Source organism: Cyclopterus lumpus, chromosome 6 (genome assembly GCF_009769545.1).
Source record: "Cyclopterus lumpus isolate fCycLum1 chromosome 6, fCycLum1.pri, whole genome shotgun sequence".
Taxonomy (NCBI): Eukaryota; Metazoa; Chordata; class Actinopteri; order Perciformes; family Cyclopteridae; genus Cyclopterus; species Cyclopterus lumpus.
This window is the reverse complement of record NC_046971.1, coordinates 4,098,251-4,123,359: the sequence shown is the minus strand read 5'-3', so window position 1 is coordinate 4,123,359 and position 25,109 is coordinate 4,098,251. Positions and strand designations below refer to the sequence as shown.

Sequence of the window (25,109 nt, the reverse complement as noted above, 5' to 3'; positions counted from 1 at the left end):
GAGAGAGGGATCTCTTTCTGGACGGACAGACGTGCGATGTACAGTATGTCGTATAAAATGACAGAGTAAAAGATGTATTGTAAGCATATATGTTCACCCCTCCACCACACACACACACACACACACACACACACAAGCAGGAGTGCACGTCCCACGGCACCTCGTGAGTGCACATTTGCTGCTGTGTGTGACTGAGTGTGTGTTTATGTGGATGACATCACTCTGCATCGGCACTGGGCCAGACAGGATTTCTCTTGCCGAGTGTGAGTCTGTGTGTGTCTGTGTGTGTGTGTGTGTGTGCGTGTGTGTGTTGCTCAGAGCTGCGTTTGAACTGAGCAATGATGACTAATGACGGCGTACAAACAAACCGGGCCGCAGAGGCAAGCAAACAACAGAGGACAGAGCGCTGACACTTGAGCTCCGTCTCCTAACAGCTTCATAAAAAAAAATGTTAAAAAAAAACCTGACAAAAGCCTGTCATACCGACTGATACAAGATGCTGCACAAATGTTTTATTAGCACATATTCCGCGCTGTAATTGGTCCTGACAGGTTTCACTGAAAGTGGTATGTTACCAAAAAGTATTGCACTAAAAGAGAGAGAGAGGAAAATGTAGGTCACGCAGCTGCTTCTTTGGGAAAATCCACTTATTGTTGCCTCGGTGAAAACCTGCTAACGACGACAAATGATGGCCAAGCAAATAATAGTAAATAATGGTGAGATGTTCGACAATTCAAATTATAAATTAACTATTTGTTGCTTGAAATACATTTTGACCTACATTGTTGTCTTTCAATACTTATAAGTCACAGGAAATTAAGGCATTGAATTAGGTTTGGATTTCATCGTTTCTGATTCAGCTCATTGATTATTTAATCCTTATTATCATCATTATTATTATTACAGAAAGAAACCAAAGTATAAGACTAAAGATGAACTGAAAAAATATTTTAGCTATCAAAATGCAATGCTATTACATTAGAGTGGCTTATATTATATACACACTATAAAATAAATAATCTGCAACATTCACTTGGTTTAAAAAAAAAAATTGTTTCTTAATGGTTCTTAAAGGTTCTCATGAAATTCAAATTGAATCAAATAAAGAAAGGTTTCCTGATTACCAATACGCGAGTGAAATAAACTCATTTATTACAGTTAAATTCTTCTTTTAATACTTTTGGGAGTGTATTTCACGTCTTTAAAAAAAAAAAAAGATCTGATCCAATTTGCCACACTTGATTAGAGGACTATCCACCCGCAGAGCTCCCACCGGCTTCAGTGAGCCTCTCAAGTTACAATAAGAAGAAAAAAAAGAAAAGAGGAGCACTGAACATGGCCGCCGGTGAGATGGGGGTTAACAGGATTCCACGGGTAGCAGCAGAGGAAGCAAAAGTGTGTCGTTGCTTTGGGGGTCTTCTGGGTAAAGAGAGCATGGGATGGTTCAGCGGCGCTGTCTGGCTGTGTGGATGTCCCAAAGCGATGTGGAGCGCTGAGTGGGAGTGAGGGAGGTGGAGGTAATGAAGGGATGGAGGAGGGAGCTGCATGGGCAACAGTAAGACTTCCAGACCTCATGACAGAGGCTCAACCACTGGTTCTGTAATGAGCAGCATGTGTGTTGCAGCACAACATGAGGAGCAAAAGGGGAAATGCGTGCGTGCGTGTGTGTGTGTGCGTGCCAGAGATTTTTTCTGAAGGCAGACAAGAGGAGGGACAAGCAATGTCCTCACTATGAGGGACTGTAGGGCCATCAGCCCAGCAGGAAGTACCGAGGCCTGATGCTCACCCACTCACAACGAGCCCCACAGGGAGTCGGCCAGGCCTTGCGCACAGCGCACAACACACACACACACACACACGCACACGCACACACAGAATCATCATCCTCCATCCCCTCTGCCCACTGTGCTTGTCAGATTTAAACATCTTGCATGATACTCTGGAAAAAGTCTGCACTACATTTGTCCAGCACACAGGAATATACATTCAGCTGGTTACACACACACACACACGTACACACAATGAAGCCATGTGCACACACATACACACAGACACAAACTAACATATGCAAAACATCACACCAATAATTCCTACTTGCCTTGCCAAGCACAATGAGTTGAACAGGCTTGAATTCCCCCCCCCCCCCCCCCACACACACACACACACGTCTTATGAAGGCGAAAGTCAACACAAACATATGCTCAGATCCATACACTCACAAGCACACATAAATAACCCTCTACATACTTAAACACACATGCCTAATTGGTACGCACAAGACTTTATCTCACACAGTATATACAACTTAAATACAATGCACTGCTCGTCTCTCACACACACACACACACACACACACACACACACACACACACACACACACACACACACACACACACACACACACACACACACACACACACACACACACACACACACACACACACACACACACACACACACACACACACACACACACACACCCCCCAGCTCGCGTCTCTCCTTGACCTTCACTGTAACCTCCTACAGCTTGTAAGCAGCATGTGGTTGACAAGTAAACAAACAAAAGAGCCGTTCCATAATTCATGAGCTATCGCGGGGAATAAAACTGAAAAAATACACATAATCATAATTGCTTGGACAGTTCAACTTTTAGAGGAAATATAGGACTGTTTTAAATGTTAACAGCAGATTTAAAAACACAGGTGTTTCTGATGTGGACGCGAGAACATGCAGATATTAGATAATAACCTAACCTAACCTTGTCAAATTGACATAAGGAACATATTCATTCTCGAGTTATGACCAAAACTGTCTTTTGTGAGGTCATGGGGACCTTTGACCTTTGACCACAAACATCCAATCAGCTCATCCATGAGCACATGTGGATGTTTGTGCCAAAATGTGAAGGAATTCCCTCGTGGCGTTCCTGAGCTATCACGTTCAAAAACACACACACAAACAAATATGCTACATTTCAACATTTCTAGACACAACATGTGTCTCTCAAACAAACATTTGCATATATCAATGTTACAGTATTTGAACCTCTCATGGCCCTTTACATGATTCGATACTGCATACTACGTGCAGGTTTAGGCAACTACTTGGTAAGTTTTCTCAAAATATTGTGTTTTGGGGCTCGTATAAATATGTTGACTTATGGTTTCACACAGGACACAAACACCGGTGTCCTGGGTGAAAGTCGTGTGTTTGCGTCTTGATATCTACGTCTCTGTTTCCTCACACAACACACACTCATACAACTGTGAATCTACTGAATATCAATGGAAACACACCTTGAAATGTGTTAATATTAATGTATTGGGGGGGGGGGAGATGACATGATGGGGCCTCAACATTAGCTTTGAGGGACCCCATGGGTGAAGACTTATGTATGAACAGAGCAGGTTCTTTTTTTTGTATCGCCACAGTTTCATAATGAACCCAAAAATATTTTCACGCTCAACGAGTGGGAACGCTGACCCTCTATTTATTCAACCGATGTGTTTATTATGAACAAATACGCGGTTACAAGTAAAAGTCCTGCTTTCAAAATGTACATAAGCATCAAAATATACCTTGAGAACCAAAAGTAAAAGGATACTAATTATGCAGAATGGCACTTTTCAAATAATATATTTACGGCAGGACTAAATATTTGGATTATAATAATTGATTGATGCATTCATCAATCAATTAACTAGTAACTGATTTAGTCAAATAAATGTAATGAGGTTAAACGTACTGGGATATAGTGGACTAGAAGTATAAAGTTATAAAATGGAAACACTATGGTACAGTAAAGCCAAACAGTGCAGGTTTGAGTAAATGTGTTTAGATACAAGAGCACGACATTGTTTACAAAAGTGCACCAGATTTAAGGATTTAACTTTAAAAAACGCCATTTTCTTCCAGAGGAGCATCCCCCCCCACCCCGCTCCCCACAGAGGGTCTGCGGTCCACAAACCATAGTCTCACACAATCCTGTGGGAAACACTGCCCGGTGCTTTAGGCAGTCAATTAAAATTGTATGATCAACTGTGTCAAAAGCCGCACTTAGGTCTAAAAGGATTAAGGCCGAGCGATCTCCTGCATCTGCTGTTGGAAGGGAGGTCGTTTGCTGCTTTTCGTGTCGACGTACCTTTTTTTTTCTGAGTCCTGAACACGACTCAAAACTCATAACACAAGCGATGTTGAGTATGAAACGTGTGTATGATGCAACCGACAGATTTTTAGCGCCTTGAACGGATTACAATAACTTGATTTTGTGCTCGAGGATTCCAATAACTCGTCTTTTAATACCTGACGATGGATTCACAACGATGTGTGTAATTCACTGGGAGCACACGGCCCTATTTAGTCTCGACGCATTGTATGAATTCAAATGGAAAAAGACAGTGTGGAGAGAAAAAAAATAAAAGTGCCATGAAAACTGGTCTTTTATTTAAAAGGGAGAAGACTTCTACATCTCCCTCCGCGCAGACCATTAATATTTCAGTCTTGAGCTCAACTTTGCTCCACGCACAGAGAGAAGCACCCACGCTTGCACAAAACACACACAAAATACACAAAGACACACACACACACACAAACGCGCATAAGTCAAGTTGTCGACTCACAGGTCAAAGCGTAGATTCTGCCTCTCCTCGAAGAAATAGTCCAGGATGAATTTGCGGACAAAGTCGGGGTTGAGGGTGTTGTCGATGACTTCTGTCCGGCCAAACTGGAAGACAAACGAGAAGTCTGGTTAAGACACATTCATCAAAATAATGCAGAAGAATAGTCCTGTCATTAATACAGAAAACTCCCTTGAGACCGTGCAAATATGCTACATGCTAAATGCTACATTTCCAATACAAAATTCACCTGAAGCTCATAATTTACACTATGAAGCTGGGTCTGAAATGTCAAAAACTGCCACTGTATAGATGGTAAACCACTTTGATGAGGGCAACAACACAACCTTTCCCCCAGTGCCACACTCAGGACCAACTTTAAAGTAAAGCCGGATATTAATAACCACACCTTCTCTACGGTTTCCGTCCAGCCAATGATTTTGTTTCTAATATTGATTCACCTGCAAAAAATAAGGTCACCTTGCAGGATTAATAAAGTAACTATCCATCCATCCACACATCTAATGGTTTCATAGATTATTTTGTGTTAATTCTTCCAAAACCTTTCACAGAATTTGCAATAATTTGCGACCCTGTAGGGCTCGCAACTGGCGAGCGTCTCTCATTCGTGAAATGCGAAGCCACCGCCTGAAATCTGCATGTAAGTAGTGCTCGGAAACCACTTTTGTGAAATGGGGCTCCTGATCTGAAAGAGACCCCGGCGGTAATTAAACCTGCTCCGAAATCCAATCATCCCAAAGTGAGAGAGAACAACAACATAATAAATATGATTTGCATCACTAGTTCTCACGGGATTCACTTAATCTGGTTCACGTGAATAATACGGCATAACATGCCTGCACTTTCTTCTGAAAAAAAACAAAAAAAAGACGCCTGGATCGTTAAGTTGTAAACAAAAAAACAGTAAAAAAAAAAAAAAAGAGTGAGCTGGGTGAAAATGTGATGAATTCAAACCAAGGCATTGATCCAGTGGATGCAAATATAAAACAACCTTTATCATCGGACAAGCTCTGTAAGGCTCACGAGGCCAGAGCCTCCAAAAGCTCCTTGGAAGCTTTCCCTGGTTATAAATGATCCCCACCCCCGCTCCACCCCTCCACCCCTCCACCCCTCCGTGTACTCACCTCTCTCCATTCCCTGTTGGCTATTCCTTGAGTGTACAGCACGCAAACTGTTGAATTAGAAAACAGAAGAGGAGGGGGAGGGGGAAGAAGAAGAAGAGAGGGTTAGACTCATTGAACGCTGAGAAGTCAGAGGAGATGGTGTTCTTTCCCCGGACCCCGAGATGAGAGGCAAAAAAACCTAATTAAATGTCACAAGAACTTTGCCTTGCAGCATGATGATATTTCAGAGAGGGATGGAGGATGGGGGAGGATGGGGTTAGCGAGTGTCTGTGTGGGGGGAGGAAAGTTTTCCCTACTGACATTCGAGCGTCTCCGTCCGAGGGAGTCTCGGAGTGTTTTTTTAATTTTTTTTTATATTACGGTTGCCGCAATCAGCCGGCACTAAGGTGACATTTGCATTCTAGCAGCGTTCACTGTATTCACACACACATCTGTCATGTGGCAGCGACTCACATCTAGAAGAAAAACCCCAAGGACCGGACACTTGGGAATCTGTTTTTACTGGTAAAATGCAGCGGAACAGCTGACGTTTAGACGTGAACTATTACATAATTAAACTAAAGATCAAATCCTTTAAAATTGCAGTGAAATGACGCTTTTTTTTTCCGAAACCCATCACGGACCCCCGTCTCGTTTACCAAGCTTGAGTGTGACGCGATCACTATTTATATCAATACAACCAATGTCAACTATTTACTGTTTACTTTAAATTAAATATTATTGTATTGCATTGTCATCTTTGTTATTTTAATGGCAACTTTTATAAAATGAGCAATGTGAATGAATGAGATGGTGCGAGATCTAGCTAGGCTAACAAACGCGACGTTCACAATGCCGTTTGTCTGTTGCATAGCAACAGCAACGCACACGGGGACTATTTTCTCTCGGCTACTGAAACGCGATACACACCGTTTTGGTGGCTACAGCTATTTTGTGCTGAAAGGCAGCTTACTATTTACTTACTATTTATAATGTCGCAGGCAACCGTATTATAAAAGCAATAAGGTCCTCGAGGACGTTATCGTCAATAATGTCCTGTTCAAGTACTGCCTCTCGTACCTTATTGCTTAAATACTGTGGCAATAAATGTAGTGAAGGTCAAAGTGCAACGCTACAAGTATAAAGTGACATAAAATGTACAAGTGCCTCAATTACAGTACTCGAGTAAATATACTTATATACATTTCCCCCACTGCTAAAACAAGAGCACAAAGTCCTTCATGGATCCAGCTTCTAAATTTGACTCAGAGTGCACCAGATTGATGGATTTAAACTTTAAAAAACGTACAGTGGTTTCTTCCCGGGGAGCATATGACCCCGCCCCCCCCCCCCAGAGTTTTGGAAAATCAGTAATGGATTTACAAATAGTGGGTGCAATCCAACCCAGTTGGATACATTTTTCATAAAGTTGTTAATGGAGAAAGCAATCCAGACACTGATAATTAGACACGTCAAGCGGCTCTGCGATGTATGGTTCGTGTTAACCTCGTCCTATCTGGGCGTAATCTTTTGAAAACACTCCCCACGAGGAGGACATGAGCGGCACCCGTTTTCCAACCCATTCCACTCCAGCAATAATGATCTGCTGACTCTAAAAGGCCACAACGGCAACCTCTGTGTGTCCTTGTCCTATCCGGTCGCACGACAGCACTGAAAGAAACAACAACAACAACCGCCATTAGTCTGCCGCGTTGAGAGCTAAGTAACCACGACGACGGAACCCACGGCCCGGGCTGCAGCTCGGCGGTTCGCAGGTTTGAATCCTGCAACAACCAGGATGACAACCAAAAATTGACTATTTTGGGAGCTGACAATTTCGTTGTGCCCTCCGAATATAAAGTGAGAATTATCATCATCCCCTTTAAAGTGGACTCAAAGTATCCCACAAGGCATCGGGAAAAACAGTATGAAACCAATGGTCACTAACCTAGGCGCTATATATATATATATATATATATATATATATATATATATATATATATATATATATACCATCATGCATTGCGTTGAAGAAAAGGAGTTAGGGATCAGAATCAGCTTCATTGGCCATGAATGCGTACGCATACAAGGAATTTGACTCTGGATTTCCCGTTGCTCTCCACGTACAAACACAGAAATAGACACAAAAAAAAAAATATATATATATAGAAATATACATGTATAAATGTATATACAAATGTATATATGGGCATCACAACACAAACGGCCACAAAGTACTTTGTATGTATCAGGATGGCGGTGATGTAATCAACAGCGGATAGAAAGTGTGTCTGAAAACAGGGATTTCTTTCATTTTGGCGATGAGCTCGCGGTGAAACCCTCGACGTAGACGTTCCCTAGACAGCGAGCAGTGGGGGATGAGTGAGTGATTTTGGACACAGCCCAAGACACTGATTTCCTGGCCCGTCGCACATTAAAGGGTCGTTTTCTGCAGACGGCTTCCAGATTAAATCCCAAACTCTCTCTACTTTTTCTTCCTTATTCTTCTTCCTACCAGTGGTAGCGTCCCGTTGTGTTGCACGGTTGTCAGTTTTACTGGTATCAATGGGAGCCTGTCGGAGGCAGACGCACGGAGGAGGAGGAAGGGAAGAAGAAACGCTGCCTGGCAACCTCACGGTGACAATAAGACAACAGGAAGTTGCCGCGCCGGGGCCCGATGAAATAGTCCGAAAAGATAACGCCTCAAAAGACGTCAATGCTATTTTTAAGACCTTTAGTGCGTGGATAGTCGGGCCGTAGCGTTAAATTAAAAAATATTACATTATGCCGTAGCCGATGGCGAGAAGGGAATCCCCCCTCGGATTTCAATTAAATTGTCCACATGATTTGGGGGCGTCTCAATTATAGTTACACAAGCTTTACATTGTGAAGTGCGAGGAAAGAAAAAGCGTGTTTGTAATTAACAGATCGTTGCTTCTACGCGTCGACGCCGTTTCCAACAACAGCAGCGTTAATAAATTAAAAATAACTTAGCTTCGGGGGACGAAAATCTTTTTTTAAATGGAGCATAAAAACTCTAAAATCAGGGTCCTTGAAAGAAAGAAAGAAAGAAAGAAAGAAAGAAGAAAAAAAGACGCGAGGCAATCAGGCTCTCTAAAAAAAGATCTCGAGTTGATCTCGTGACATCTGATTATGGAGGCGACATGCATTATCATTAATTACAGCATTAATTAATTGTAAATTTATGCCTGAGTTAATGTATGAGCTACCACCTACTGATGAAATGACATGACTGATTTAATCATGGATTCATTAACAGTCGTGAATGTGAGTGAAAATCATCCTATCTGATGAATGCCCCCCCCCCCCCCCCTTCCCCCCTGAAAAACTGACATTTCCATCTTTTAGAGTGAAGCGCCCGCTGAGCCCAGATAAGTTATGATATTAATAAGATTTTGTTGTTGTTTTCTCCCGACTCTCACAGTCGTGTCGAGCAAAAATAATAAATCAAAAATAAATCGCAGTTTGTGCGAAAGAAGAAAAAAAAAACGCCCCAAAAAAAACAAGAAGCAAACACAACGAAGGTCCTAATTACCGTGCGTCTGGTGCTCAAACTTGTTGCCGTGTTTTGGCTGTCAGCCTGTCAGCCTGGATGGATGCTGGATTGGTCGTATGTGTGATGCATTGTGGGCGGTGTGCATGCGAGCCGGGGCTCAGCTGGATGAATGTACAGTCGTCCTGTAATCTCACAATGATGCATCCGATGACACATGGTCTCTGCGTTATAGCGCGGTGGGTGGTAGGGAGGGGAATAGTGCCCGCGAATAGTGCAGCGCGTCCTCTCGCCATCTTCAATTCTGATGATGTGGTGGTGGTGGTGGTGGAAGGGGGGGGGGTTTCTGTTTCGAATGTCGGAGATACCGACGGTGCAATGTTCCTGTTTTCTAAATGCCCTTTTCCAATCTGCTTAAGCAAACTGATCAAAGCACATTCTTGCAGCGGCTGAAATACACACACACACGCACACACACACGCACACGCACACAACACTGGATTGTTGCCCAGCTTTATAAGCTAATATGAATATGGTGCGTGAGCCTGCCCGAGGCCCTGAATGTGTGCACTTTTTGTGTGTATTTGTGCGTGCGTGTGCGTGTGTGTGTGTGTGTGTGTGGGTCTCTGCTGAGGCGGTCTAATGCTGTGTGACTGGGGCCAGTGCTGTCAGCAGAGCAGAGACATGGACGCAGCACAAGTGCCTCCTTGCATGAATGTTGGGGGGGCGGGCTGCGACACTCGTCCTCGTCTCCCCACCGTCTGACACTTAAAAGGCCCAATCCGTGACTCTCAGGGAGCTCATCAATTATGAGTTCACGCACGGCGGCGGCGGCGATAAAAAAAAAACACACACAACGTGGGTTTCACCGTACAGCACCCGGATGGCAAAGTGCCAAATATGATTTGGGGGAACGGAGAGAGGTGGTGCTGAAAAAACAAAAAGCGACAAAAATGCATGGTCCCAGATGAAAAGAGGGTAAAAAAAGAAAAAGAAAAAAGATACATGTATTTCAACTTTATCTTTACCTCAGTATCTGAGTATTTTCCTCCCTTCTTGTTTTATATTTATAGGGCTTTTAACAGACAGGACTGTCACAGTCTGTTACAGACAACAAAGCGGCACGACAGATGCAAGAAAACAGCCAGGAACTACTTTACAATCTTCAAGGTTGCGTGCGCACGTGTGCATGTGCGCCTGGGTACGTGAGTATGAGAGGATCGATCTATTCTCAGCGTTTAGTCAGGCTGGGATCTTACCTTTCACAATAAAAGCCCGAGGCGTATACAGTACACTGCGTAACTGCTTGCCGGAGAGAACTCAGGTTCACTCGGAGCCTTTTTTTCTCAAAGGAAACTCAATAAAACAGCTCACGGTAGCTCAGGTACGACAATCGACCTCAGACACGCTGCCAGACGCCACTCTGGTGCAATAGGATCACAGTCGTTGGTCCTCTCGTGGTCTACTGGGAACTAGCGGTGTAACGGAACATTGTTGTTGATGATCTGAACGGATTAATTACACAGTTTGACTATCAATAGTGTGAAGTACAGTTTTATTGGCCGATATATAGTAAGAATATGCTTCCATTTAGTTGCATTATGTTGCGTTCAGGCCCATGTTGCATTCACTGTAATCTTGTAAAATATTTTTGGGGGGCAAGACACATGATCTTTATACAGTTGTTTGACAGCAATATCAAGTATATATTATGGATGGAATAGGGATCTGTATCCCTTCCTGACTAAAGGTAACACCTGTTAATTCCATTCATATCAATAACATATATCATTTTCAACGGTTTACACTGACGCGTTAAATGTTTTTGGCATGGTGGTGAAAAAGAAATACGTAGCCTGCATCCTTGTGTAGCGGCTGCTGTAACAAAACAAAACCACTTTGTATGAGTTGAGACTCTTTGCTCTGTCAGTCGCTGTTGTTGTTGTTGTTGTTGTTGTTGTTGTTGTTGTTAGCACCAGGAGCTGCTCGCCGGCTCAGGCATCTCTCTGTTCAGAGCCTGTCGGCAATACCAGCTGTATGGGTTGTAGCGGAGGAGGAAGAGGAGGGGGGCCAAGCGCAAAAAATAAAAAAACACTCGACAAACACTTTACTAAACGTCCTTTTTTCCCCCAAATCTGGGCGCAGAAACAGATCGATTGCAGGACTCGTTACACTGGAGAAGTGTCTGTACCGTGTGGTGCTGGGTCACGTCTGTCGATACCTGAAAAAGGGCGAGTATACCAAAACCTTGCCCGACTATTTTATGCCCTCTTTTTGGGGCAGTGAAGGTGAGTCCTGTCTTTTTCCTGTTTTGTGGCATTAAAATTGGATTCGACAGCTGGATGAATTTCTAAAATGAGAACTCCGTTTGCGTGTTTAAAATAAATAAACATCTTCAAATCCAACACGTTGTGTTTCTCCATTAATTATTGTTTCAGATTATTACCGTTGGATCTGGGCCTTTAAAAACCACTGGACCCCGTTACCAAATTGAACCCCTGCTGTCATGGGAGTGAGGAGTGTGTATGTGTGAACGTGTGTGTGTGTGTGTGTGTGTGTGTGTGTGTGTGCTTTATTATGTGGGAGGGAAGTGGCTGGTTTGTGTGTGAGGATGATCTGGTTCCCCTCACTCACACTGGGAGAGAGAGAACAGTGACGAATACGACCCCTGACATGTGCAAATGTCTCCTGATTCACACAGGCGAGGTAGAACGTGTGTGTGTGTGTGTGTGTGTGTGTGTGTGTGTGAGAGAGACAAGCTTACTTGGATCAGACTTGGAGAACGTGTCTCTGTCCAGCAGGTTTCTGAAAAACAAAAACAAAGAGACGCATTGACATCAGAAACGGTTGCACGTGGTTCCTACATCATTACATTCTCACCTAATTAGCTTTATCTTGTTAGACCGTAAACTTCCCCTGACTGGATCAACAAAAGCCATTTCATCCCGGTCGCCGAGGCAGAAACATTAAACAGACATGTAACATTGAGCTGTAAAGTGGAGCCCATGTATATTTAAAAAATACACAGCAAAAAAAAAAATGGGACCTATTTTGCACTATTTTTTGCACTCCCAGGGTGCCGAAAACAACAGCGGAGGCCTCGCATCAAATTTACATGACGCTCCAAGTCTTTGCACGGGGAGGGATAAATGCACCGTGCGGTCCCATCGCAGAGCAGATGCTCGGCACCACTGAGGTACTCCGCGGTTAAACAGCTCTGAAAGAATTAAAATATGCACGCGAAGGAAGACAAGTCACAGCTGCCAGGGACCAGAGAAGAAAGACACCGAGGGGGCAGCTCGGGCTCCGGGAAGGGAAACCCGGGCTGCTGCGTCAGTGGCGGCATTTTGAGGGTTGTTTTTTTAACTCATTTGCTTACAGTGTCCTGGTCTCAGCGGTCGGTAGCAAGGAGGACGTGGAGGACAACACCCGAGAGGGCCGATGGGAACCCTTCACTTGCTGGCTCGGCTTGTACTCTTGTACTCCGCATTAAAGCTTTCATGGAGCTAACCCAGAAAGATAAAATAATACGAGCGCATTGGCCTTCTGCAAGTCAGGCGGGACACGTTACCCCAAGAATTTTACACCACCGTCACCAAAAGGTAGCACAGGCAAGATGTGTCTCAAGTGGCGTTTTGAATCAGAAGACGGACAGGGTGAGGGTGGACACAATAACGGGAAAGTCTTCAAGTTAAACAGTACGACGAAAGACCAACCAAAGAAAAGAAAAGAACACATTTCCTTACTGACGGAACCAGACATGTCCTCCCTTCTAGTCCCCCGTACTACACGACCCATGATGCAAATAAATTATGGATTTTCCTGAGGGCATTCCTTTGCACGGTGCCCTGGGTAACAGAGACGTTGACGCGGCGATAACGTCTGTATGAAGACACAAGACGGAGGATTTATGAGGATTATTTCTTGCAAACGCTTTTGCATATCTAAAATCAGATCCTTTGCACTCTTTGCATTTCATGCTACTTCCAGCCACAGTGAAAATGTGCACAGCCACAAAAAGCTCTTGTCAAATAAACATGAACACGTCGTATTGGGCATGTTTTTTTTTTTAATGGCATGAATGTACGTTGATCTCACACGAGATCCCACAACTAACTTCTTTTTTTTTTTTTCTCACGACCATGTCGGCGGCAACGGAGAGTTCCCCGGCTTTTGATTATTAATCTGGAGATTGTGAGCATCATCTTAAGCGGCAGCCCCTGACTCCGCCCATATTGTGCTCCGCCGACAGGGAAAGACGGAGACGAGCGAAGGAGAGAGGCTCCCGCTATCATGCTAGCTGCAGGGGCCGGCGTTCTGTCGCCCGTCCTGTATGACAAGCGGCGAGTGTCTCGAAGCCGTTGATGGCTAGTGATGTATCTAGATCAGGCACTCGTGTTGTGCTGATCCCAGTGTGGCCCAGATGGTAAAACGCCACGCTCGGCTGCCTCGCTGTCAGGGCGCGCCCACCGGCTTTTCCCCGGCTTTGAGACCTTAAATAAATGATAATAAGCGATGGAATCGGGCCTAGTCACATCGCGGCCGGCGTTCATGACTGGCGGAGAGTCTGAGAGATTGTGCGGGAGTGAGAAGTGGGCGACTTCACCTGCCAAGTGGGATAAATGTCCAACAAAAAAAAAAAAATAATAATAATAATACAGTACTGTGTTTGGCTCCGAGAGGGGTGTGAGCGGAGGCCGGGGACAAGAGCCACTGAAGGAAGGAAAGAGGAAGGAAGAAAACCAGTGCGAGGAGTGCACGAAAGACGGGTGTTGGCAAAAGTGCACACACGTGTACGGATGTGGTAACCTCCCCTCCCCCCACCCCACCCCATCCCACCCCGAATCGTGTGCACCCTCGAGCTTCCACCTGGCCCCGATAGAGACGGGGCGACTCTTTAAAAAGCCCTTTCCACCGCGGGCAGCCCTGGAAAAACGTCTGGGCGGTCCGAGCAGAGTGCCTCGTCGTTCATCAAACATTTACGAGAGCGGTCCCTCCTTGACACCAGAATTACATTTGAAATCCCAACAGTTACATCACAGGCACCTAAACATGGCAGCTGGCGCTTTAAATACCTGTATGTGAGGAAGAAGAGCCGAGGGGAGGGTGGGGGGGGATAAAGATGACATTTTCCAAGATGTGGTCTTGTAAAGAAAAGAAAAAAAAGGGACTACTGCATCCAAAGTTTTCTAATGGTGGTTTGTTAATTATTAATGTATATATATATATATATATTTTACATCAAGTATCTTCGACGAATGATCGAATAGTATCTTGGCTTTAAAATACCTTCAAACCTTTTAAATCAGATAATGAAAAGATATTCTATTTATTTTCACCACCCAATTTGTTCATATACCTGTCACGAAGGATGAGTACACATCAAACCACCGACAATCTTCGACCGGTCAGCCTCCCTCCCACCCCGGCCCGACACTACATCCCTACGAGATGGACGTGAGTGCCTACATTTTTAGCCCGAGGGCGCCGGCGCCCTCCCCCCCTCCAGTGGGATTGGAAGCATTAAACCCGGCGGTGTGAGTGCCGGCCTCTCCGTGGGAGAAGGAGCAGCGAGGAAAACCTTCTCCGAGAGAAAAACCCTTCTTCTCCGGGGAGCTCCGGATGGCAGCGTGGGCGGTCACTCCCGTTGCGTAAGCCGAGTCCACCGGTTTGACATTCAGCCCTCCAGCCAATGTGCAGGTTTGTTTACCGTTAGCGCGGTGACAGTTGTCTCCCACCCCCCCCCCCCTTTACTCCTCAGTAATGAACAGCGCCAGCTCGTCGTCATGCTGGGAGGATAGCACCGGATCAATAGGGTCAATTGAGTCGGAAGAAAACTCTTTAGCTGTTCCGATCAATCCACCTTTGTCGCACCTGAGACACTCTTTTAAGCCTCAACGATTTCCTCAGAGTCGTGCGTGCTGAGGGGAAGGTGACGCGCATCAAATAGACGACTAAAGGAATCCGACGTCCACAAGAGAATGTCACGACATCAGCACTGGAAGTTAATGAAGAGCAACTTTGGAAGAAGGGAAGCGATGCTTTTACAATTAAAAAAGGTACTGCATTCAAACGCTGGCTTGAGCAAGAAGGTTAAAATATTCTCCCGGTACTTGAAGTAAAAGTACTCATTATGCAGAATGAGTAATTTCATAATCATATTGCATTAGATGATAATTAGTGATGCATTGATATGTGTCATCTTTCATTACTGTAGCAGCATGGTGAAGGCGGAGCTTATTTAGTTTACTTTATCACAGCTGGGTAGCTTAAAACATCGTGATTTATTATTTTCTATTAAAAATGTAACTCTGCAAAGTAACAAACTAAAGCTGTCAAATAGATGCAGTGTAGTAAGAAAATGTACAATATTTAGTAGTAGTAGTATAAAGTAGTGTGAAATGTAAACATGTTTTACTTAAGCACTGTACTTACGTAAATGTACTTAGTTACGTTACACCACTGTGAACGCACATTTTCTCACCACACACAACAACGTAAACGCTGTGCGTACAAAGTCGACAGTTTGTGGATTATGTTACGGTTAAAGCACAACAACCGCATTCCCGTATTGTGCAGAGGAGACGGGTGTCAAACGCGACCAATCGGCGGAAAGTCTCGAATCAGCCGGCACCGAGACGGAGGGAAAGTGGGCGAGGCGAAGATGAGTAGCGTAGGAAAACGAGGGGTCAGGAGGTGAGCTGGTTCCGTGACCTCACGGAGCCACGTCTGCTCCGTGAGGTCACCAGGTGAGAGACTACGGTGGCTGGCTGGGGTCTTAATTAAGGCCAAGCGACTCCTTTGCATTAATGCGTCCACTCGTCACGACCCCGACTGGTGCCGCCTCACGAGACCGACTTTGAGCTGCTGGTTTCATGCTCTTTGCTCCGTTACACCTAAACGGGGAAGGAGTTGTGTAATCTGGAGGTGAGGAAACATGTTTGATCCATGATTAGTTGATAGTTCTAATAATAAGCTTTACCTCCTGATGCAGAACTCCTACCACTCAGATGGGAGACATAACCAACTCCCCACCAAACTACAGTTCCTGTATTTGGAAGGCTGCGTGGGAATGTAAACAGGAAGTACGCCGCATAGTTAGCTGTGGGCGCTACAACCCCAATTATTTGGCAAATTGCCACCATTAACGGTATGCCGGAATAGCTATTAGCAGTGCTGGTTTCCATTGTACCCATGGATGTACAAACTGGAATACTGTGATAGTGAAAAAAGGAGTCTTTAAAAAAATTTAAAAAACATTATTAACTGCGACATCTGAGATAATTATATCAAAGGGAAGTGTAAACCACACTGACTCTGATCTAAAAATAGGTATATTGTGTCTGCATGTTCAAAATGTTGCAATCATCGTGCGCCAAGTGTTTTAAATTCCGGTCTCAATGAGCTACTGCTGGTCTGTCGAGAGTGTTGTTACTGTAAGTGGACTAAATCAGCGGCCCAAATTACGATAACTCACTTTTCTTCTTCTTCTTTCTTTCAGCAGCTCCTCCGTAGCGCCGTTTAGCAGCGACCCACAAAGAGCTTCTGGTTAGTTTCAGAAGAATGAAAGTGTAACTCGTTCCCCGGGTCATTCGCAGTCTTGACGATCCAACAGACGCTCCGCAGACCGATTGGCTCCGTGGCGTTTTTTTTTTTTGCGATCGAGTTACTCGCATTCACAAAATAACGATGCTTTAAAAACATCTGCTCTCGCTGCGTTGGCCGCAAGAACAAAGCAGGTGTTGTTGTTGTGTTGTTTTATTGGGAGGGGGTGGAGGAATAATGTCGCAGAGCACAATACCTAAGCACATACGCTCTGTCAACTTTCAATTAGCATTTTTTGACATTTTATGTCCGAAACAATTCATTTAAAAACATAATCGATACATTAAATAACATTGGTATAATCCTACACTGCAGCCCTACTGTGATTGTTTTCTTTTATTCCCTTATCTTGTCTGTTAAACCTGCTTTTTACTGCAGCGATCAAAAGAAACATTCTGCCTCCGCTCCAACAAGTCCTTCTGTCTCCCTCTTCCTCTTCCTCTCCCTCTCCCTCTCCCTCTCCCTCTTCCTCTCCCTCTTCCTCTCCCTCTTCCTCGTGGAGAGCACAACATCGGCCGTGACACATCGACCGGCCTCCCAGCGGGTCGGCGTCCGGATTCAATACAGCCACATCGCAGCGCGTCAATTCTTCGACTAGACACGCTTTCTACCTTTTTTGTGCCCGAAAGGTCACGGCTATCTCTCCGCTGTGGACCACTCGGATCAGGCGGCGGCGGCCACATCGGCGTGAACCAGCGATCCACTTTGTGCACAAACATTCTCAGAGGGAACGACCGCCTGCAGCTCCAGAGGCCTGGCTGGCACTGCTGCTTACTATCCATGTACAAAAAACGAAACACCATCTGTGTGCGTGCGTGTGTGCGTGTGTGTGTGTGTGTGTCATCGAGGCCTTGTGATCAGAAGTGATAGGCACTCATCAGTCAAACTGCTGTTGCAGCAGACCGGGGGATTCGCCTCTCAGAGACGCACAATATTGGACTTGAGTTAATCAATCTGTCACTTCTTCTGCTCGACTACACACATGGTGAGTGCCGGGCCACGGGTTTGGGTTTATTGAGTGAAGCAGGGCTCTCGCTGAAAGATGGTGATCCATCTCGTCCGAATGCTTCGGCAGCTCTCGCCGACATGCGGAGAACATCAAAGTGGGAAAAATCACACCGCCCACACCCGCTCGGGGCTGGTGAATTTGGTGTTGGTGAGGAAGGGGCGCTCGGAAAAAACGGGACTGCATGAGGTACTTTATCCGTAGTCGGGATCGCAATTTAAATGGCAGATTTTGACTTTACTACGCTCTAGAGTTGGACGTGTTCGATCGCACGACTCAGAAACAATCCCACCGAATAGCCTGATCTTTATCGTGCAAAAATACAGCTTAAAAAAGCAATGAACGGATATGCAAAAAAAAATTATAATCATAAGTTTGATTTTCTCACTCGAAAAGCAGTGTTTCTCAGCCCTCTCCGACTGAACGTTGCAACTCTGTTTGTTGCACCTCAGACCACAACCAACACTGATGTCCCAGTGACACCCTGGAGTACACTTCCACATCGCTGCTGGAGTGGAGATAGACTTCCAGCTGTCAGAGCGCCTTTAGTGAGTGAGTGTGGCACTTCCCTAAAGTAGAGGTACGCGTCGGCCTGTCACAATACGCTTTATTGTCCCAGAAATTATTGCAATTAACCCGATTATCGTTACGTTTAGATAATTTCATGCCACTGAAAGTACGAACGTTAATAGAGCAATTCAGGACTATTGAGACTTGGGATTTGGAAATAATAATAAAAAATATCCTGAATGAATAATCACACAACGGGAATGGGCTCTCGTTTACAAAAATTGCACTCGGGTAACTATTAAACATTTGGCACAAGGATTAAGCTAGATAAACAACAACAACACTTCGGTCTCACTCGGCGTCGGAAACGTTCTCCACACTGGAGCTGTAGGCAAGAAGTCAATAACATCACAAATGTGTTGGAAAATAACTATTTTACGCACAGCGGCAGATTAAAATAAAAAGGAGGAACGTACAAAATCGACGAGACCTGTCTTTTAGGCCCTAATTATGAGTCGTATACTCCCATAACATTCTAAATACTACATTTCCCACAATGCAAAGCGGGCATTCCAATCATCTTTCATAAGACCCTCAAAAAAAAGGGTTTTCTGTCATAAGTAAGTCGATTTTAAAGCTTTTAAAGCACTATTTTTTCAATATATTGTCTCAGTCTGTCACGGAGATTCCTGCCAGCTGACTCAAAACAATGGAGGTCAGTGGGATGTTTGTGCTACTCACAGCGACTGACATGAGGCCCGTCACTCCAGAGATCCTGTGGCGGTCACTGTGACGCTTACTTCTTGCTGGAGAAATAGTACCCATCCCGAGTAGTGAGGAGGACACTGTTTTTTGGGCTCCACAACTTCCCGTGGTGAAAGCCAGTTTGCTCCTCTCTTTTTTGTGAACGGTGACTTTAAAGCTGTGCCAAAGAAACAATGTGGTGACTCAAAAAAAAACCTTCGTAAGCGTTAAAGAGAAAAGTCTTCCCCAGTGTGTCACCGCGCGGCCCTTCCATCCATTATCTATAATTCTTCCTATTCACGGACACATGCGGCAGATCGAATACATTTATGATTGAATAGGAATGGCACTTTGCAAGAAAGCGTAGATGAATCATAACTCTTAATAGGAGAGAGCTGGCGGGAGCATTTTCTAGTGTGCAGACTTCTCTTTCTTTTACGTGTTTCTTCTACATTATTAACCTGGATGTGTGGGTGTTTATGTAAACTTTTTTCTTATTCTTATTTCCTTTCATAATGCCATCATTTTCGAAACGATTATTTATTTATTTTTTGTCCAGATGGTGGATTCGTCATTTTGTAGGGAACATCTTCACGGGCTCTGATCTATAAAAATGTCCGAGGTCATTACCGGGCTGACTTCTTCTCTCAAGTCATTATCGGGCTTTTATCTTCGGCCGACATAAAACAACAACAGCAGCAGCAGCAGCTCACTCTCCTGCAGCAGCTGGCTGATATTATTAGGTCAGTGAAAACATAATTCAAGTCTTTGTTCTTCAGCTCCTTATCTGTCTCATAATAACAGGACCTTGTTTTCCAGTAGAAGAATATATCATAAAATAAGCACGACTAAAGTCCTAAACCTATGGAGCTGCATAACAGTTAATAATCAAATAAAAGAGGTTTTGACTACACCGAAATCCTGTAATATAAATTATAGAATGAATATTGATGTCATACTATGTTTTCAGCGTTAATGTATATTAGTGATGATAGTTTTTTGGGGTTTAATGGTGCTTTAAAAATGAAAAAAAAATTGATATTTGATTAATTACTTGAGAAATGTTTCAAACTAATTGCCAACTTTTTCACAGTTGAGGATTTAACAGCTTTTCTCTGTTTTATATAACTACATCTATTTGGGTGTTGGACTGTTGGTGACACAAAAAACAGAAATTTAAAGACATCACTTTTGTTTGTTTTTTTTAGCAATTTTGATACATTTTCAGACATTTTACAGAATCAAAATTTCCAGAAAATAAACAATAGAATAATCATCAGTTCTAACTCGATAATGCTTATTTTACACAGAGGAAACTTTGAAATGATCGTTAGTAGTGTGAATAGTTTGAACATTTTCTGATCCGTCAATCTGCTGATTAATTGCCTGATGCTTTGTTTAATAAAACAGCCTTAAAACTATTTTTAATTGAAGTTGCTTTAATAGATTATTCAGTCCAGCCAATAGCCAACAAAAAAAAAGATATTCTCGTTGTATTTCCCAGGGATTCAATTTCAGTGTCAGCTTTTAAGCCAACATTGACAGGAACACCTTGAAGTGCTCAAAAATAGCAATCCAATCCCCCGACAACTGAGATGGGAAGCTTCAGAAGCAGCTATGATATCGTGAACTGTCTCCTGGTGACGATCAAAGATTTTCTATCAAAGAAAACTAACAAGAAAAAAATCCCATTTGGCTTCAATTTTTTTTTTTTTAATGACTTTAACGATTAACCAGCCATAAGAAAGGCTGTCGTTTCCTTTTCTGTCACTAATAATTCAACCGCGGTTTTAATGAAAAATAAAATAAAGTCTCAAACTGACTTAACACATATATGACAGATTTTCGAGGAATGAGTTAGGACAGCGCTCTCCAGCGCCCCCACCACCATCATCATCATCATCATCATCATCATCATCATTAAAACACCAAATGAGCAACACATCTGTTGAAAGACTGTTGTTCATCTCTGTAGAATCAATTCAAAGGAGCACCGAGGTAGAGAAAAAAACAAGTTCATTGAATAATTGACTCGATCACACAGAAATTGAATCACCAACATTCTCCGGTTCCAGCTTCTGGATGTGTGGAAGGATTGTGTTGCTTCTTTCTTTGACGTATATATACATATATATACATATATATATATATATATATATATATATATATATATATCTTTTAGAATATGGTTTAATAAATTGCAGTATTTCCACATCGCACATGCTTATTTAAACGCTAGATGTCGACAAAATGTAGCTCCACGATAAGAAAGAAGATATTTTTAACCGGTTTCCCAAGTTTTTTTTTAATTATTCAAAAGGTTGGAGAAGTGCGCATTTTAAGTCCTATCTGGCGGGCGGCCATCTTTGTTTTGCTAGGTTTGGATACTAGGGATGGGCAACACCAAACTGTTTGAATTCGATATGATGCCGATACTTTTGTTTGAATTTTAAGATTTAACTTACATGATATGGCTGTACTTTGACAAAACATAAATGCTTGTGTTAATATTGACAGAACATTAGAAGAATAAGTCGCTTACCAAAACACGTTGTTGTTGTTTTACCTTAGTTTGTATTACAAATTACAAATCCTCAAATTTAAGCAAGCTGCCACCACCAAAAATTGGTGTTTTTGATTGAAAAGTGACAGTTAATCAGTTATCAAACAGCTAGATAGATAGATAGATAGATAGATATTAGGATAGATAAAACAACATACATAATCTGTAATTAGGGGTGAATACAGTGGGTGAGTCTAATTGGCCAGTTGCAGCATCCAGAAAATACTCCCTCCCTCCCTCCCTCATCTACAGGACAACCCTCTACTATCAGTGCTACAGTAAGAGAGAAGAAGAAAGGATGGTGCTTCAGTAGTAAAACTGCCACAAACACACCCAAACACACAGTCACCCAAACTGCATGCACAAATAGAAGAAAAACATAAGTGTGTGTGTATATATATATATATATATATATATATATATATATATATATATATATATATATATATATATTTATTTTATTTTATTTTTTTTTAAAGGAATATTACTATCATTACCAGGCACGGAAAAGGAACATGTATTCCCAGATGTGCATGTGGCATTGATATATTAAAAACAGCAGGAGAAAAGACATTTGGCATCAACCTATAAAAGGCAAACTGCTGCCAACAACAGACACAAAAAAGAATAATAATAAACATTTAACAGCGGTATTGCCCTTCAAACTCCCCATTTAAGTGAATTATGATTCAACTTCCACCACTAAAGAGAAAACTGACCCTCAAAGAGGGATGAACACATTACAAACAGCGACGACGACCCCGTTGCGTTCATCCAGCGCATGTGACCGACAGTTTAAGTGTCAACCATCAAAACTATTGAACATTTTCACACGTAAAAACATGTTTTTAACGTCTCCGACAGCTGCAGACTGTGTGTGTATGTGTGTGTGTGTTTTTTTGGGGGGGGGGCAGCAGTTTGTACTCACCTGCAAGACACCGTGAGTTCAACTTTGGTGGCAGGTATCGCCGCGGTGAAAGGGTCCGCGTCCCCAATGCACGCCATATTCATCCAGCTGCTTCGCGTTGCCGTGTTCACACACCGCCCCGTATCCAGCGCCTTAGCGGCGGCATGAGAGGAACCGAGAGGAGAGGAGAGGGTGGAGGAAATGGAGAGGGGTGGGGGAGAGAGAAGAAGAAGAAGAAGAAAAAGAACCCTTGCAACGAGAAGATATGAAGACGTCTGTTTTGGGGAAAAGAGCCGAAGCACCGGAGGGACAGAGAGAGAGAGAGAGAGAGAGAGAGAGAGGGATGCGGAGGAGCTGCAGCGCGCCGGAGTCGCGTCTCTGTGCGCCTCGGTGCTCCGGAGGAGAGAGGACTGTGCGAAGGGGAGGGAGGACACAAGTACACACGCACATTAACATACGCGGAGGGTACACACGAAGTGGGAGTGTGCAGTATTTACACACTTCTTTTTTTTTTATACTAATATATGTACCCCCTTTCTCTTTAGACCGGCGTTGTATGTGAGGCTATTTTAGTGTGGCGTGTAATATATTAGTTTAGAAGGTCGGGGCTGTGGAATTTACGAGTTAAAATCACATTTAAAAAAACGGATGAACGTCAGCTCACGGTAAACCCCCAACCAACCCCCCTGGACAGACGACCCGTCTCGGCGGGGCTGTCTGTCATACGTGCTGACAGCCGTTGGGCTCACGGAGTAAACGTTAGCCTTCGATAAGCTAACCGTTGTTGGTTTATATAAAATATATTATTGGCTGTTGAAAAAACTTACCGTCGCTCTGCGGACATGTTCAGAGTGCTCTTCCAATCATCTGGATGATAAAACATATTTGTATTATTCGTCCTTTACACAATAAAAAGGTTTTTAACGAGCTTCCGGCGTCTTTTTTTTTTGTTCAAGTCGTCTGCGGCAGGCGGCCATCTTTGTTTAACGTTCGCCGGATTCAAAAACTAGCTAAACCAAACTAGCTAAACCAAACGAGCTAAACCAAATGAGCTAAACCAAATGTTTTTAACTCGATAGGATTCCGATATTTTTTGTTTATAATTTTAACAATACAGATACTTTCTTTCGAAGTAATTGTACACTTAAACACATGGACTAGATTATATGACTGTACTTTGACGACACCATGCACTCATGCTGGTGTTAATATTGAAATGTCTTACAAAGTTCATTAAAAACAACAAAAAAAACATTTCATGGTTAAAAATGTCTTTAAAAAAGCCATCTGGCTAGTTTAAATCAACCCTTATTCTTTCCAGGCTAATTCTGTGATTGAGTTTAATCTACCTCCGAATTAAAAGGAGGTTAAGGCCCTCCAAATCAGCTAATAACCTTTACCCATGAAGTCTATCATATTTACTTTTAGCATAACGACAGTGTAGCGTTACAATCACAGCACAAACCTTTTCTTTCTGTTTATCGGAAATTAAGCTATCAGCCCCATTCATAAATACGGTGATTTATTGTTCATGTGCTTTCCTTCACTGTAAGTGCGTAGTAGATGAAGCGTTACGTTGTTTATTTGGCTAATTCCACCATATTTTCACACTACCATTATACTGGTTACAAAGAGGGGCCCACCCCCGGAGACGCCAGGGGGTTTGCGTTGGCGTAAATTGGGTTGCTCCAGGGCCGCCGGGTGTACTTCCTGTCTGCTTTGCGTGTCCAATGTACAGTAAATCCATCAAATTAAGTGCCCAATACCACACGTATCGTTATTTTTCCAAAAAGGTTCTGTCGCCGTCGTGTTTGTCGACGCTGCGTTATTTTTCTAAATGAACGTCGTGGACGGACTCGGGGCTCAGACCTGGGGGTGCAGTTTACACTTTAATGCAAAGCCAATATGTGTGTGTGCAGGTTTTATTGTTTTGTTTGCCAATTAGGAAAAAACTGCTTTCTGGAGGCCCCGCGGAAGAGAGCAACTTTCAGACAGCTGGGAAGAAACTTTACTTAAGGTTAAATGTAGTAGATGTTTAGAAAAACAATGGTTGATAAGGTTGTTGATCAATAAACTCATTGATTACCACTGGAGCTGGGATTCATGCATTTAAAAGCACACTTTTAGGACTGTTTTGGAACAGCGACGTCATAAATTGCTTATTTTTGTCTTTTAATTCAGTGGGATTTGAGGCGTGCAATTCAATTATCTCTTTCCCAGCAGTGGGTTGATAATTACTGCTAAATAAAAAAACAAAGATACTTTTTGTTATTTAATTACTTGTTCGCACTAATGTTATGAGCTCCTCTAATCAAGTGGATGAGGTCTAATTATCCAACAAGCTAATATACCTCACAACCATTCTTGAAAATGATTGCAATAAGGCAAATAAAACAGAAAGTTGGCTTTCCGATATCTAAATATCACCGTTCCCTGGAGAGCCAAGTGAGTTATCTTTGTGGGTGGGAGAAGATGCAATTATCTTCGTTCGGATTATAAACGCAATGTAATAAAACTAAC

The 25,109-nt window shown here is 43.2% G+C and overlaps 1 protein-coding gene across 1 annotated transcript in view; it reads right to left on the bottom strand.

Annotated features, from left to right (window-relative positions):
* Positions 1-22,714, bottom strand: part of LOC117731842 (copine-8-like) — a 54,611-nt gene extending 31,897 nt beyond the window's left edge. The window contains exons 1-4 of the mRNA XM_034534350.1: positions 22,611-22,714; positions 12,019-12,059; positions 5,762-5,808; positions 4,620-4,723 (exon numbers count right to left, since the gene is read on the bottom strand). Of these exons, the coding sequence (XP_034390241.1) occupies positions 4,620-4,723; positions 5,762-5,808; positions 12,019-12,059; positions 22,611-22,693 (275 nt within the window). The 5' untranslated portion in view covers positions 22,694-22,714. The remainder of the gene's footprint in view (positions 1-4,619; positions 4,724-5,761; positions 5,809-12,018; positions 12,060-22,610) is intronic.
* Positions 22,715-25,109: the final 2,395 nt, after the last annotated feature.